General features: G+C 39.6%; 2 protein-coding genes across 2 annotated transcripts in view; both read left to right on the forward strand.

Moving 5' to 3' along the window:
- Nucleotides 1-2,773, forward strand: part of LOC129355165 (retinoblastoma-like protein 1) — a 20,330-nt gene extending 17,557 nt beyond the window's left edge. Inside the window, 1 exon segment of the mRNA XM_055024708.1 lies at nt 1,545-2,773. Coding sequence (XP_054880683.1) covers nt 1,545-1,739 — 195 coding nt within the window. The 3' untranslated portion in view covers nt 1,740-2,773.
- Nucleotides 2,774-7,312: 4,539 nt separating this feature from the next.
- Nucleotides 7,313-13,495, forward strand: LOC129355168 (transmembrane protein 74B-like). Its single transcript, XM_055024710.1, is given in 4 exon segments — nt 7,313-7,543; nt 11,731-11,937; nt 12,670-12,710; nt 12,713-13,495. Coding segments are annotated over 3 exon segments (732 nt in total). The 5' UTR covers nt 7,313-7,543; nt 11,731-11,770; the 3' UTR covers nt 13,237-13,495.
- The last annotated feature ends 3,048 nt before the right edge of the window (nt 13,496-16,543 follow it).

Genomic DNA, 16,543 nt, shown 5'->3' on the forward strand with positions numbered 1-16,543 from the left:
GTCAAACCTTGTTTTCAACTCTAGTAGTTCTTTTTGTACTATTTTAATTATTTCATCCATATTTTATCCCGAAAAAAATTAATTTGTATCATCCGCAAACATTATAAACTTTAAAATACTAGATACTGCAAAAATATTGTTTAAATAAAGTATAAATAATTTGGGTCCAAGAACTGATCCTTGAGGAAGGCCACATGTTACTTTGTCTGTTTGTGATTTTATATTATTAATTTGTACATATTGTAATCTATTACTCAAATAGCTTTTCAACCACTGATATGTAATCCCCCGTAGGCCATACATTCACATTTACCTCATGATCATGCCTGGTCAATAGTGTCAAATGCCTTGCATAGGTCAATAAATACTCCTACAGTATTATGCTTCTGGTCAACTGCAGCATTATATTGCTGCAGCAATATAATGCAGCATTATATTGCTGCAGCAATATAATGCAGCATTATATTGCTCCAGCAATATAATGCTGCAGCAATATAATGCTCCACAAACTCCATCACAGCTAAAGTTGTGGAGCAGTTGTTCCTGAAGCCGTACTGCTGCTCCTTCAGTCAATTATTTTTATTAAGAAAGGAGTCCAGCCTTTTTGTGAATATTTTTTCCAAAATTTTTGAAAATTGTGATAGCAACGATATTGGCCTGTATTTGCTTGTCTTCACACACTCTCACACTCACACACTCACACACTCTCACACACTCACACACACTCACCACAGAGAGAAATACACACAGCTGTCAGCAGACGATGCTCCTGAAAATCAGCTGTTTCTAAGATATGAATCAGAAAAATAAGATTTCTGACAAAACAAGAACAATAATACTTTTCTAGACAAATTTCCCATATTTCTGTGCATTTTGTTTCCAGTTTGGTTCTTAACTCACTGAACCACAAATGGATGTGTAACAACAAGCTGCTACTTTCCCCACGTTTGGAACCACGTGGCTTACAGCCGGTGGCTTTCTGTGGATTTTTCTTCCACCACCAGGGGGGGCTCTTTAGCAGGAAGTGAATCGTTGGAAGTCAAAATTGGAAATGAAAGAAGAAAGCGCTGAATTTCATTTGAACCAGTACATGTAGCAGCAAAAACGTTTTCCAACTCAAACCCCTCATCAAGGAAACAACATGAAGAAGTTGATATGATGCAGCTTTTAAGTTGAAGGCGATTGATCCCGCAGGACAGATCGATAGCTGCATAAGCTCAGGGAACAAATCCACCGGTTGTTGACCCAGGACTGCGTCCTTAATAGCAGATTTATTCAGGGTGGAAAACCGAGCCCAGCGGTTTGCAGTCCGGTGCGGCTGATAAATCTACGTTTCCAGTTTCATTTGATAAACTTTGTGGTACGGCTTGTAGTGAGGTGCGCTCTATAGTCCGGAGAATACGGTATTTCAGTGCCGAAAAAAAAGTATTTTTAAATTTCTTCCATGTTTCCACATGATGTTTTTTGTTCCTCCGTTTGTTAAAGTTTAGTTTCTAGTCTTGTTAGTTCTCTGATTTTGCTGATGAACGCGTCCCGGCCTGCAGGAGCTGTCGGACATCAACCGGATGATCCGCCAGGGCGCCGTCAGCAGGAAGAGGGCCTTCACCATGGAGGGCGACGTGATGATGTCATCGGCCTGCGACTCGCCCAGTAAGCGGGCGTGTCCGGAGAGCGGCGGCGGTCCCGACGTCCTGCTGAAGCGCCTGCAGGACGTCGTGTCCGAGCGCCAGAGTCGCTGACGGAGCCTCGGACCTGGATGCCGTGTTCCAGAACCGCCCCGTAGCGGCGGCTCCGCGTGGAGAAAGGTTTCACACGCTGACCTGCTGTCAGTTTGGCCGTTTCCTGAGCGAGTCCGGTTTGAGAAAACGGTCTGAACACAAAACGCTTTAATCCAGATTTTCTGCTGCAGGATTATTTTTACTGCTAATCTGATCAACTCATGTCCGTCACTCGGCCACATTTCCTAGAAATAATTTGAAATCACATAAAACTACTTCATTTTTGTGATTTTATTTGACCTCCAAGTCAATATTGGATTTGTTTTTGAAGTGTTCAAACTGTGGTCCAGGGGCCGTTTCTGCCCTCCAGTCTGACCTTGTGCGGCCCACGGACATAATTGTTATATCTATTGTTCATATCTATTGTTTTTTACAAGTTGAGACTTTTTGTTTGTTTGGATTGAATCTGCCAATGGAGACCAACCTGGGTTAATGGGTCGCTGTCTCTTTAAGAGCCTTCATCTCATGGTTTTGTTGCAGAAACAGTGAAGATCGTCTCGGGCCGCCAGGTTCCTGTTGGCACATTTTCACAGATGTTTATCAAAGCAGATTTTCTTTTCATTTTCTGGAAATAATTTAGTTTTTTCCAGACTGCGGTCCAAGGGGTCAGAGGTCAGAGGTCAGAGGTCAGAGCAAGACTGGCTTGGAGCAGAATCTGATGCTTTTGCTTTATCTTGATGCTAATAGTTTGTCACAAACAAGTGACAGAATTGCAAAAAATATTGTTTATAGTTTCTTTTTTATTTTTTTATGACTCATATTTAATTTGGTAAAAAAAATCAAGTTTTAAATATGTTTTGTTAGTTTTATTGGTATTTTTGAGCCTTTCGGTGTGTAGCATCTACACGTCATTCTGCAGATATTACATATTTCACTTCATGTCAAGGTAAAAATTAACTAAATGTTTGGTTTTTTGTAAATCTAGTGTTTAATCAAAATACAATAATGTTGGAGAATTTCTTTCCTTTTATAAAATAAAGTTCATTTCTCTTTTCGGTTATTGTCATAAATTTTTTTCATTTTTTCCTTTTTTATCTACAGAGGTTTTGTAAAAAAAAAAAAAAAAAGGAATTAAAAGAAGAGCTTGTAATTTCTGCACATTAATTTTCTTCATCAGGATGTTTAACAGAGAATCTGCAGAATCCTAATTCTGACTTTAAGATATTAACATTCCAGGAGTTTTATAAAACAGAGGAAGGACCGACTTCTGGATTGATGACACTCATGCATCAATCTCACCAGACACAGAATGAATTTTAAATAAAGAAAGAAAATCTAGAAAAACAAGCCCATTTAAAAATGCAAAGATGACCGACGTCATGATGAACTCCCCGTCTGTGACCTTTGACCTGATGGCTGCCATGTTGCATTCTCAGGTGACCTTCATGGCTCCCAGATTGTAGCAAAGTTACTATTTGTCTCTAATATCCAGACATGGCCTGAAGATTATATGATTAAAAACAGATTTCTCACAAAATGCTGATGTCTGTCACATGGATCTATTTTCAGCGGCGGATTAATCACAAAGCTAACTTTGCGTGCACAGTGAGCGTTGACACTGACAAAGATGAAAAGTCATCTGGATGCTCATTTCTTCCTCATCTGATGTTTTTTTCTGCACTGAATTCTGGGACTTTGTGGCTCCAGAATGAAATAAATGCAATAAATAAATCTGAACCTGGAAGATAAAATGCTTCATGAACGAATCTGGGTTTTTATTGCTGCTGCGTTGGGATCAGCGTGTGTGAGCCGGATAGGCGTTGCCATGCTAACGATCATGGAGACTTTTCAATGCAAAGATAAAACAGGTTTAGTTTCTTCACAGCGATTCATGTCTGCAGCACTTTGGATGTGACCAACATTTCATAAAGTAAAATCTGAAAGATTCATGGAAAATCTCCTGTTATTGTGTTTACAGGTTCTGTGGTTTTATCATTTTCATGATTTGCATTTTGCTTTGATTAACTTTTTATTTTGTTTCATTTAATTTTCAACAGAATTCAACAAACCTGCAGTTTTCTCTTTTTATTTTGACCAAAATAGATTTACAGAATAAGAATCACAAAGCTGTAAACGTCTGTAAAGCAAAACTTTACAGACGTTAAGTTTTGCTTTCTGTTCTGTCAATACTTTTTATTTTTTATATGTTTTGTGCACCCAGCCACAGTCTGGATGGATATTGAGTTTTTAATAAACATATATCAGCTTTCATGGCCAGAAACTGGCAGCCTGTGATTTCTACAGTTATTAATCCAAAGACATAAAACAAATGTATTTCATATAGTTTATTAATATTTGTTGTAGATGCTGTGTCAAGAAAGTCCAAGATCATCCCACTTCCACATGCTGGAGATTTTAGTTAACAGTAACAACAAATAAAGTTATCTTCAAAATAAGTCACACCAATCACATCTAGATCCAACAGTAGACCCAGACTGCAATAAAATAAACCTGGTTGTGTGTGTTGTTTTGTCTCCTGCAAACTTAGCTTTCATTATACTTATTTTTTCTATCTAATCATAAGAAATCATAGTCAGAGAGAGAGATGACACAGGGAGAGCAGGTTTCCTGGAAATAGAGGAAGTAAGTTTCCAGCTTGCAGATGTATAAAAATAGCTGAGACCAGTCCTTATTTAAAGCATAAAAGTTTCAAAGGATAAAATCTAAACATTGTGAGTAATTAGATAAGACTTAAAGTAAAGTACTTATATTAATATTGGTTTACTTATAACAATACTTACTGACACTTGTGGAGAATCGTACAAGTAAAACAAGTAACTGTAACTTTGGTATCAAATAATAAAGAGTAATAAGTTGTGATTATCATAAACTTATAAATGAATGCTAAATTAAAGAAACTAATAGGTTTATGAATGTGATTTTAACATTGAACTTGAAATGGTGTAAAACATGTAACTGCTATTAAAGATCACTGATGATGTGTTGGAGGTAGATAGAAGGTGAAAGGTCAGGGGTCAAATGGGGACAGCAGAGACGACCAAGACCTTATTAGGAGATAGCTTGTTGAACAACTTATTTTGTGTCAGAGACACAGGAGGAACGTTGAGCAACCCTGAGACATTAGCCAAGACCTCAGGACAAAATGTCTCTAAGACAGTGATGGATATGAGTTCATCTGTCCAAACATGTTACCCAATAAAGCACAGCAACAGTGTTAGCCAATGAAAATGCACCGAAAGCAGGTATAAACCCTATATAAAGAGGAATCTTTGGTTGGATCCTCCAGGAAGCTTCGAGTCAAGACCGAGATGGACAAAGAACTCTGCAGCTGAAGAAGAGCCGGAGACACAGGGACGAAGACTGTCCTGTTCACGGGGACCAACCCATCAGCCCCGCAACATGTGGCTTCAAATCGCACTTCTCTCATCGGCTGGGTTCAGACCCCAAAGACAAAGATGAAGACAAAGATGAAGATCAAGACAAAGACAAAGACCCAAGTCCTGTGTGACCTCACCATGGATGCAGAGACTAAAGCTCATCAGACCAACAGAGATCCCTGCCTTCATCAATCAACCTCCTCTTCCTCCTGCTACAACACCTTCTTCATCATCGATCCAGTTCTGGGGTTCGAGACACTAAACTCCGTCCGTCTCTCTAAAGATTCCCTTTTTAGTTCTTAGTATCAGCGTTAGGGAAAGACAGGCTAGATGATTGATTTGACTTATTTGATTATTTCTGCTACTTAATTAAGCTGTACTGACCCTTGCAAAATTGCTTTACTAATAAAATATTTAGCATAAAGAAAATCTAAAAGATGTTGTAGACATTCAATTAATGAGTCGCCTCAAACTTCTTTGATGGTAGTAAAATAGCTGTGATGTTTGATTCTGGGGAAGAAAAACTAGGTAATATTTTATAGGTTTAAAATTTAAAAATTTAAATTTAAAACAACATCCTTGGGACTCGCCAGAGTCACTAAAACCAACCTGATTCAGTAACAAGTGCAAGTTGCAAAAAAGAGAAGGAGCGACCGTTAACAGATGTGCTCTGTGAAACTAGTTATCTGTATGTTGCTCAGTCTGGCTAATTCACAGGGGGAAGAAGGGTGAGACATCTGGATGTAGGCCGTAGAAATCAGGCGAATCCTTTCTAGAAACCAGCTTAAACAGAGTTTACTTCAGTTCTGGATCGGGTAAATCCCAGCAGATTTAGGAAACTCAATTCACCCGTTAGATGGAGAGCTGGTAGGACATCTTCCCTCTCAGAAGAGGAAGTAGTGACTGAGAGAGGAGAGAGTGAAGGAGAGGGGGTGGGGGTAGCGGCAATGACAGCTGACAGCGGCAGCCATGAAGGCTCTCCTGTTGTAGTCTGCTACAGCGGTTCTGTCAAAGCTTCTGACTGAAAACAGCCTGTTCCCCTCCTGGCCTGTGGGGGCGCTGCACCAAGAACCACTGCAGGAAACGACACTAAAACCTCTGAACACACTGAGAGCAACTTCCTGTTTCACCAGATGAAACAAGATGGAGGCATCAGAGTTTAGTGATTTCTCTTTAGTCTTTAGCTGAAGACCAGGAGCCATTTCTGCTGCTAATGCTAGGCTAGCATGTTAGCTTTGGTTGGATTTACCCAGAATGCCCTGCGCTGTAGTTGGAGTTTGATTCTCATCTCACCAAACAAACCGAACTTCCCTGGTAAACAAACTGGAGTTTGATTGAAGTGGACTGAACAGGGACAGTGCAAGTGCAGCTTAAACCTCCTCTTCCAAGGTCCTGCAGCAGCAAGCTGTGCTGCGGTGCAGATACAAACTGTATACTAACAGAAAGAAGAGGAGACCTGATTTCGGTTATTTCAGCTGTCTTCTATGCCTCTTCTGCATCCAGAAACATTTTTATTTTCCTTTAACTTGTGAAAATGATCCAAAAGCTTCAAATCAAACTGTTGTTCCCCTCAGTGACCGCCAGGGGGAGCTGCAGCTTCACAGCATCCTGGCGGAATAGAAAAGGATTTTTTCGTTTCTTGCTTTTAAAGAAAAAGTGAAACAACTGAAATATCCTTCGTGACATTTTCGGCCAGCTGCATCGATGGAGCCTTTAAAACCTTAAATCGGAGCTTTTGTCGCAGCTGCAGCTGCAGCTGCTGCTGGAGGTCAAAGGCAGCAGAACCAACCTGAAAACCACAGACTGCTTCTGCGCATGGTCAGAGGCAGGCACCATCCTCATCCTCTCTCTCCGCCTTCCTCACTCGCCGTGCAGCCGCCTCCATGTCCGGATGAAGATGATGAAGATGCTCCCGGCTGCAGCTCCAGCTGAGCCTCCAGCCTCCCGCTGACCGTCGGTCCATCAGCCCGGGACGAGGCGCCTGCTGCGGGGAGGAGCAGCGCGTCCAGCGCGTTCAGCCGGTCGGTGTGTCCACCGGCTGCAGATTTCACACACACACGGACAGCAGGAGTGTCTTGGACCAAATTGTTGGCAGCTTGCATCACAAGGTCACTTTGCTGGAACGGTGCCTTGCTCGTGGGCTCGCAGGCTGCCGCTGCTGAATGTGTGTCAGTGGGCCACCGGAAAAAACAGACTCGACATTCCAGGTTCGTTTTATGCGTGACATCCCGCATCAGCAGCAGTTAAAGGGGAGGTGGTGTCAGGGCTCACCTCTCCTTTAATGGTCACACTGCTTCTGACACATCCGAACCGAACCCCGTCCGTCACAGGCGCAGAGAACCCAGAACACAGCGGGAGGAACATTTCCTGCTGCTGGCCCTTTAAGGGACCTGAAGTTGAACCGCCTTCAGCTCTCGCGGCTTCCTGGTGAGATTCCCAACATTTTCCAACATTTCTGCTTTGGATGGAGACGAGCTATGAACACCAGCAGATTTTGAAATGAGTTTTATGGCTGGACTTTGACTAGGCCAATCTAGCATTGGTTTGGTAGACCAAGGTGGGAAATTCTGACTCTCCAGTTGGAAAAGTCAACTGGAACCAATCAGAAATCAGATTTCCCCAAACTTGGCGATTCAACGTGGCCGCCTCACATCACCAGGGGCAGACTGGTGGAGGAAACATGTTTTACAGCCTGGAAAACACTGCAAACTTTTGCTCATTCGGGCCGAACGTGACAAAGGAACTGCTGCCAAAATTTAAACCTTGAAATGACTGAAAATCTGATTTTCTTTTCTACCTTCTTAGTAATACACCAAATGTGAACTATTTAATTCAATGAACTATATTTTTAGGACAAAATGGAATCATAGATTTAAAACTTCAAATGTTTTTTGCATGTTTTCCTTGAAAAACATCCAGTTTGATTAAAATGATAAAACTGAAGAAATAGTTCAGCCCAGTTTTACTCCAGCAGCTGAAAGCGGGTCCGTCTGCGCACCAGAACCAGAACCTTCCCTGTTACCATGGCAACAGGGAAGCAGACAGCTTGCGAGACATGATGACTGTGTCTTGATTTAAAAGTCATAGTTTTGTCCTAGTTTTGAATTGTAGTGAGGGGCCACAAAAATCAGGCCAGGGGCCACAAATGGCCCCCGAGACTCAGGTTGAACACCATTGATCTACAATAGGTGTCACCAGCAACGTCTTCAACTCTAGACTGACCGACCTCTGCAGCAGAACCAACCTGACTTTACAGCAACTAAAGACTTTACAGCAACTAAAGACTTTACAGCAACTAAAAACCTTACAGCAACTAAAGACTTTACAGCAACTAAAGACTTTACAGCAACTAAAGACTCTCAAGCAACTAAAGACTTTACAGCAACTAAAGACTTTACAGCAACTAAAGACTTTACAGCAACTAAAGACTTTACAGCAACTAAAAACCTTACAGCAACTAAAGACTTTACAGCAACTAAAGACTTTACAGCAACTAAAGACTTTACAGCAACTAAAAACCTTACAGCAACTAAAGACTTTACAGCAACTAAAGACTTTACAGCAACTAAAGACTTTACAGCAACTAAAGACTTTACAGCAACTAAAGACTTTACAGCAACTAAAGACTTTACAGCAACTAAAGACTACAGCAACTAAAGACTTTACAGCAACTAAAGACTTTACAGCAACTAAAGACTTTACAGCAACTAAAAACCTTACAGCAACTAAAGACTTTACAGCAACTAAAAACCTTACAGCAACTAAAGACTTTACAGCAACTAAAGACTTTACAGCAACTAAAAACCTTACAGCAACTAAAGACTTTACAGCAACTAAAGACTTTACAGCAACTAAAGACTTTACAGCAACTAAAGACTTTACAGCAACTAAAGACTTTACAGCAACTAAAGACTTTACAGCAACTAAAGACTTTACAGCAACTAAAGACTACAGCAACTAAAGACTTTACAGCAACTAAAGACTTTACAGCAACTAAAGACTTTACAGCAACTAAAAACCTTACAGCAACTAAAGACTTTACAGCAACTAAAAACCTTACAGCAACTAAAGACTTTACAGCAACTAAAGACTTTACAGCAACTAAAAACCTTACAGCAACTAAAGACTTTACAGCAACTAAAGACTTTACAGCAACTAAAGACTTTACAGCAACTAAAGACTTTACAGCAACTAAAGACTTTACAGCAACTAAAGACTTTACAGCAACTAAAGACTACAGCAACTAAAGACTTTACAGCAACTAAAGACTTTACAGCAACTAAAGACTTTACAGCAACTAAAAACCTTACAGCAACTAAAGACTTTACAGCAACTAAAGACTTTACAGCAACTAAAGACTTTACAGCAACTAAAGACTTTACAGCAACTAAAGACTACAGCAACTAAAGACTTTACAGCAACTAAAGACTTTACAGCAACTAAAGACTTTACAGCAACTAAAAACCTTACAGCAACTAAAGACTTTACAGCAACTAAAGACTTTACAGCAACTAAAGACTTTACAGCAACTAAAGACTTTACAGCAACTAAAAACCTTACAGCAACTAAAGACTTTACAGCAACTAAAGACTTTACAGCAACTAAAGACTAACAGCAACTAAAGACTAACAGCAACTAAAGACTTTACAGCAACTAAAGACTTTACAGCAACTAAAGACTTTACAGCAACTAACTTTACTTTACTTTACTCCAGCAGCTGAAAGCGGGTCCGTCTGCGCACCAGAACCAGAACCTTCCCTGGTCTTCCTTCCTAAAGACTAACAGCAACAAAAGACTTTACAGCAACTAAAGACTTTACAGCAACTAAAGACTTTACAGCAACTAAAGACTTTACAGCAACTAAAAACTTTACAGCAACTAAAGACTTTACAGCAACTAAAAACTTTACAGCAACTAAAGACTAACAGCAACTAAAGACTTTACAGCAACTAAAGACTAACAGCAACTAAAAACTTTACAGCAACTAAAGACTTTACAGCAACTAAAGACTAACAGCAACTAAAGACTAACAGCAACAAAAGACTTTACAGCAACTAAAGACTTTACAGCAACTAAAGACTTTACAGCAACTAAAGACTTTACAGCAACTAAAAACTTTACAGCAACTAAAGACTAACAGCAACTAAAGACTCTCAAGCAACTAAAGACTTTACAGCAACTAAAAACCTTACAGCAACTAAAGACTTTACAGCAACTAAAGACTTTACAGCAACTAAAGACTCTCAAGCAACTAAAGACTTTACAGCAACTAAAAACTTTACAGCAACTAAAGACTTTACAGCAACTAAAAACTTTACAGCAACTAAAGACTTTACAGCAACTAAAGACTTTACAGCAACTAAAGACTCTCAAGCAACTAAAGACTTTACAGCAACTAAAGACTTTACAGCAACTAAAGACTTTACAGCAACTAAAGACTAACAGCAACTAAAGACTTTACAGCAACTAAAGACTAACAGCAACTAAAAACTTTACAGCAACTAAAGACTAACAGCAACTAAAAACTTTACAGCAACTAAAGACTTTACAGCAACTAAAGACTAACAGCAACTAAAGACTAACAGCAACAAAAGACTTTACAGCAACTAAAGACTTTACAGCAACTAAAGACTTTACAGCAACTAAAGACTTTACAGCAACTAAAGACTTTACAGCAACTAAAAACTTTACAGCAACTAAAGACTAACAGCAACTAAAGACTCTCAAGCAACTAAAGACTTTACAGCAACTAAAAACCTTACAGCAACTAAAGACTTTACAGCAACTAAAGACTTTACAGCAACTAAAGACTCTCAAGCAACTAAAGACTTTACAGCAACTAAAAACTTTACAGCAACTAAAGACTTTACAGCAACTAAAAACTTTACAGCAACTAAAGACTTTACAGCAACTAAAGACTTTACAGCAACTAAAAACTTTACAGCAACTAAAGACTTTACAGCAACTTAAAACTTTACAGCAACTAAAGACTTTACAGCAACTAAAGACTTTACAGCAACTGAAGACTCTCAAGCAACTAAAGACTTTAGAGCAACTAAATACTTTTCAGCAACTAAAGACTCTCAAGCAACTAAAGACTAACAGCAACTAAAGACCAACAAACTGAAACCAAAAATAATAAAACTAAATAAAACAATAAAAAAACTAAAGTCTTTAGTTGCTGTAAAGTCTTTAGTTGCTGTAAATTCTTTAGTTGCTGTAAAGTTTTTAGTTGCTGTTAGTCTTTAGTTGCTGCAGTTTTTAGTTGCTGTTAGTCTTTAGTTGCTGTAGTCTTTAGTTGCTGTAAAGTCTTTAGTTGCTGTTAGTCTTTAGTTGCTGTAAAGTCTTTAGTTGCTGTTAGTCTTTAGTTGCTGTAAAGTCTTTAGTTGCTGTTAGTCTTTAGTTGCTGTAAAGTCTTTAGTTGCTGTAAAGTCTTTAGTTGCTGTAAAGTCTTTAGTTGCTGTAGTCTTTAGTTGCTGTAAAGTCTTTAGTTGCTGTAAAGTCTTTAGTTGCTGTAGTCTTTAGTTGCTGTAAAGTCTTTAGTTGCTGTAAAGTCTTTAGTTGCTGTAAAGTCTTTTGTGGCTGTAAAGTTGTTTTTTGTTTGTGTCCCGCAGTCCGGACGCAGCGGCTCGGTGACGTCATGAGCCACAGCCGATGGAGTCTCTGAACGCCGTGGAGCTGCGGGAGCTGCAACGCTGCGGCCCGTCCAGCGGGGGGCGCTGCGCCGCCGGAGGCTTCGAGAACGTCTCCTACCAGCAGGACGAGGAGCTGGACGAACCGGGACCGGATGCGACCCGCGGCTGTCCGTCCGGAACCAGCACGGTGATAGGATTTGTTTCACCTAATGAATCGATTATTGCAATAAAATTCCAGCGGTGAATCATCGTGAACAGAAGAAAGTGAGAGAAAAACACTGAGCAGGAAAAATGTCCAGAAATCTGATGCGTTCAATATCAGACCACTACTTCCGGTCTGGAGTCTGTTTCAAATCCACCAGACAGACTGAACTATTTATTTACTGCACTATTTATCGTTACTGTTTTCCTTGTTATTGAATTCCTCGGCTTCCTGGGGAGTTCCCGCCGTTTTGGGCTTGGAAATAAACAGACATACTTTGACATCCAGGTTGTTGCTCAGCGTCTCACTGATTCTGCTCTGATTTCACCTTTTATTGTTTTTATTTAGTTTTATTATTTTTGGTTTCAGTTTGTTGGTGTTTTTGCTTCACTGCAAAAACCACACTAGTTCTGTTTAGTTCATTCATTTCAAACACCACAAAACTTAAGTTATTAACAACTTTTTATTATGATAAAGGAGAACTAGAACTTTATTAAATCAATGTTAAAGAATTATTGATTAAAAATAAACTCCTGTGTTTTCCTGAAAAGTTACTTTTATGTTAGTTTTCTTGATAAGATATTTGCACCAGAAGCAGCAGATTTAGTGTTTTGCAGTGCAGATCAACATTTCTCATATTTTTCTGCATATTTTCTCCATCTTTGATCCTTATTAAAATATTATTTATGTATTTTTAACACGATTCTTCTCCTGCACCTGCAGGTTTCTCCAGAGTCGTGTGACGATGAGGATGGGGGGCTGCCGGAGGAGGAGGTGATGGTGGTGCGGGCCTGGCGGCGCCGGACCCGGCCGACGGCCGCTCTGCGGACCTGGGCTTCGTTGTGGCGCTGGTTCTGCTGGTGAGCGGCATCGTGCTGGTGGTGGTGGCCTACACCGTCCCCCGGGACGCCGGCGTTGATCCGGACTCGGTGTCGGCGCGGCAGATGGAGAAGCTGGAGCTGCACTACGCCCGGCTGGGCTCGCACCTGGACAGGTGCATCATCGCAGGCCTGGGCCTGCTGACGCTGGGCGGGATGTTCCTGTCCGTCCTGCTCATGGTCTCCATCTGCCGAGGCGAGATGTACCGCCGCGCCGCCTTCGTCCGGCCCAAAAGGACCTACGGCTCCATCAGCCTGAGGATGAAGCAGCTGGCGACCGGAGAGGCGGACGGAGACGGGGTGGAGCGGGTTCTGGTGGAAAACACACAGCCGGGGTCCAGCCGGGACCAGAACTCAGAACCGAGCAGGACGCCGGCTGCGGCTTCAGCTGCATGTGGAGTTTAGTCGGAATTGATCCGGTTGGATCCGGTTTGGTTCAGTTGGATCCCAGCTGTCAGAAGCCAACCAATCAGACGGCTTGTGACGTTGGCAGACAGGAAGTGGAGCGGTAAGGCCCGGTGGACCAGAACTCCTCTGGAGATTATGAAACATCAGAATTACTGCAAACTGAAATACTCAACCAGTATTTTCGTTTTTAGTGCAAATACTCCAATTTACTTGAAATAAGACAAAACTCTGGTAGTTTATCTCCTGCAGCAGCTTGTTGTCAGAATATAATCTCTGAACATTTATTTGAAGTACATTTCGTCTCCTCTAGCTGATTCTTTACTTCTAAAACCTTTTAAACATTATTAAGGAATCATTGACTTAAATCAAACTTCTTGAAGATTTACTTGTAAGTTGTTTTTGTCTTATTTCAAGTATTTTAAAGATATTTTCACTAAAAATTGAACTAAAATACTTGCAGTGTAATAATTCCTGCTATTTTAATCCTATTAAAACTATAAAAAGCACATTATTTAGAAACAGAAATTATGAATAATGTTTTAGTTTCAAACCACTTCAGTCACATTTTAATTATAGACAGAATATACATTTAATTATTTTCATCATTAATAAAATAGGGCAGAGAGATTTGTTGATTGTTCTCAGACAGAGGAAACATTTATTTATTTTAGCTTCAGGCATAAAATAAAAACCAGGTAGAAAATAAAACCACAAACCCAACATGAACCCAGTGAACCATGAACTGTTCAGTTATGAACTATACCTGAATAAAAATATGAAAATTAGCTTCAGGTCTCTTGGAAATGTCAAATTTTTCACAGCCAGCTTGAAGCATAGCATCAGACTTTTATATCCATTTCTGTTTTTCACTGAGAAAGTTTCCTCCTGGAAGCTAACTGCTAAGCATTAGCTTCACAAAACAACCTGGATGCTAACCGCTGAGTGTTAGCTTCACAATACAACCTGGATGCTAACTGCTAAATGTTAGCTTCAAAATACAACCTGGGTGCTAACTGCTAAATGTTAGCTTCACAATACAACCTGGATGCTAACTGCTAAATGTTAGTTTCAAAATACAACCTGGGTGCTAACCGCTAAATGTTAGCTTCAAAATACAACCTGGGTGCTAACCGCTAATGTTAGCTTCCTAATGTAACCTCATTGATGCAGCTGAGGCTATAAACAGAAAGAAAATATAGAAAAGAAAAAACCCATCAACATAAACTGTTGATGTTTTAAAATGTTTGTACTTTTTATTTCAAGATGCTCAAATTGAACCTTCATTCAAACTAAACCTGGATCTTCTGGACTTTTTTACTGATATCATATTTACATCATAACTTTAAAAGAATTTTCACTTTTCATGTGAACGTTGTTTATTAAACCAAAAAGAAATGGAAAAAAACAAACATTAAAAGAGTTCCAGATAGAATCTGAGCTTTAATGCAGTTTGATTATTATGAAAATATGTGTTACAAGTTCCCCCTGCGGTTGAGAGGCAGTAAACATTCACCAAGATGATAAGTAATCATATTTATTGGTTAAGATTCTCCACTAACTAGATCTTGTGTTGTCTCCCACAGTGGGAAGCAGATCAAACAGTCAGAGAAGCGCCTTAAAACAAACAAACAAACAAACAAACAATGAAAAGTTGTTGGCCCCGCCCTCACAGCTGCTACAGAAAAAACCATCATAACTGGGCGACTAACAAAAGGAAAACCAAACCTAAAAGACAGCAGGGGGCAGTGCGACCACTATAAAACCACAAAATGACTAAATCGTTATTAAATCATTTTAATCTAAAACACATTAAATACACTGCCTTCCTGCATGACACAAATCACCAGAAGCTCCAATCTGGCGCCGTCAATCCGGTGGATCCACCAAATAAGAACAAAACATAAAAACATGCAATTCATCTTTAATAAAACACAAATATAAAACATTCCCACAGCGTCCAGCACCACGCCGTTATCCCCCCGACCACCAGCAACCACACCTGAATCAACCAGGAAGTCAACACCTGGCCACCATCCTCCAGCTTCCTCTTCATGGAGCCTCAGGCTGCGGGGAGAGCGCCCCCTACTGGTGCCGCCTGTTACATATGAAAGTATTAAGAAAAACGGAAAAAAGTGCCAGAGAGTCATTTGGACAGAAGCTGCTTTAACCTTTAATAATGTTTGTTTTTCTTCTGTATTAAATATGAACTGATGGTATTAATGTCAAAACGCTGCAATAACACTGCTGACTCAGCAAATATTATGATGATGTTACCCAGACACACACACACACAGAGACACACACACACACACACACACACACACACACACACACACCACACACACACACACACACACACACACACACACACACACACCACACACACACACACACACACACACACACACACACACACACACACACACACACACACACACACACACACACACACACAGAGACAGATTTCAACAGTTTAGTCCTGACCTGCTGCTCATCAGGGTTTCTTCTGCGTATAGAAAGCAAAACACGGCCGTCACGTTTCTACAATAATAAAGATGTTTTTTAATCATCAGCTTATCAAACTAATGTCATATTCTGAGAATCTCAATGTTGAATATTTATTAAGTCAAAATTATTAAAACATTGTTACAAATGGAGATGTTTCAGTTTTTTCATCACTGAAATAAAATCACATTTCTCTGTTTTAACTTATTCAGATTCTGACCAAATTCAAGCAGCTGCTTCAAAATAAAAGCATAGAAACAAAACTATGAGGCTTTGAATTAACAATTTTTAACACCAACCGACCATAAATGTATTTATTAATATATAAACATGCATCAGACTTTAAACATGCATATTTAAAAGTCTGAGTTGTACAAAAAGAATTAAAATAATGTCAACATAAACCTATTAACATATTACAGTGGATAAAACATTTAGCACAACTCATTTATACGAAATATATTTGATTGTATTTATGAACTACCATACACAAAATACTTTATGTGATAAACATATTGCAGAAACTTCTGCTTTTTAACTTTTAATTAAAGGAGGAAACAAAAACATTTTATTAAATTAGAACTGAGTTATAAAATTAGGTAGAAACAGTTTATTGATTTATCATCTAAATTAGCCACAAAATAATCATAAGAAAGTGGTTTTTAATGAGCGCATTAGGCACTTTGCAAAGCTTTTTATCAATGCATGATTTGATTTTTTTCCCTTTTCTGATGCCACGTTTCCAAACCTCTGGAGGATTGTAGTTTTATTCTGTGGTCACAAACAGACGTCTGATTTG

Source organism: Poeciliopsis prolifica, unplaced genomic scaffold, assembly GCF_027474105.1.
Source record: "Poeciliopsis prolifica strain line A6 unplaced genomic scaffold, Auburn_PproV2 SCAFFOLD125, whole genome shotgun sequence".
NCBI classification, from domain to species: domain Eukaryota; kingdom Metazoa; phylum Chordata; class Actinopteri; order Cyprinodontiformes; family Poeciliidae; genus Poeciliopsis; species Poeciliopsis prolifica.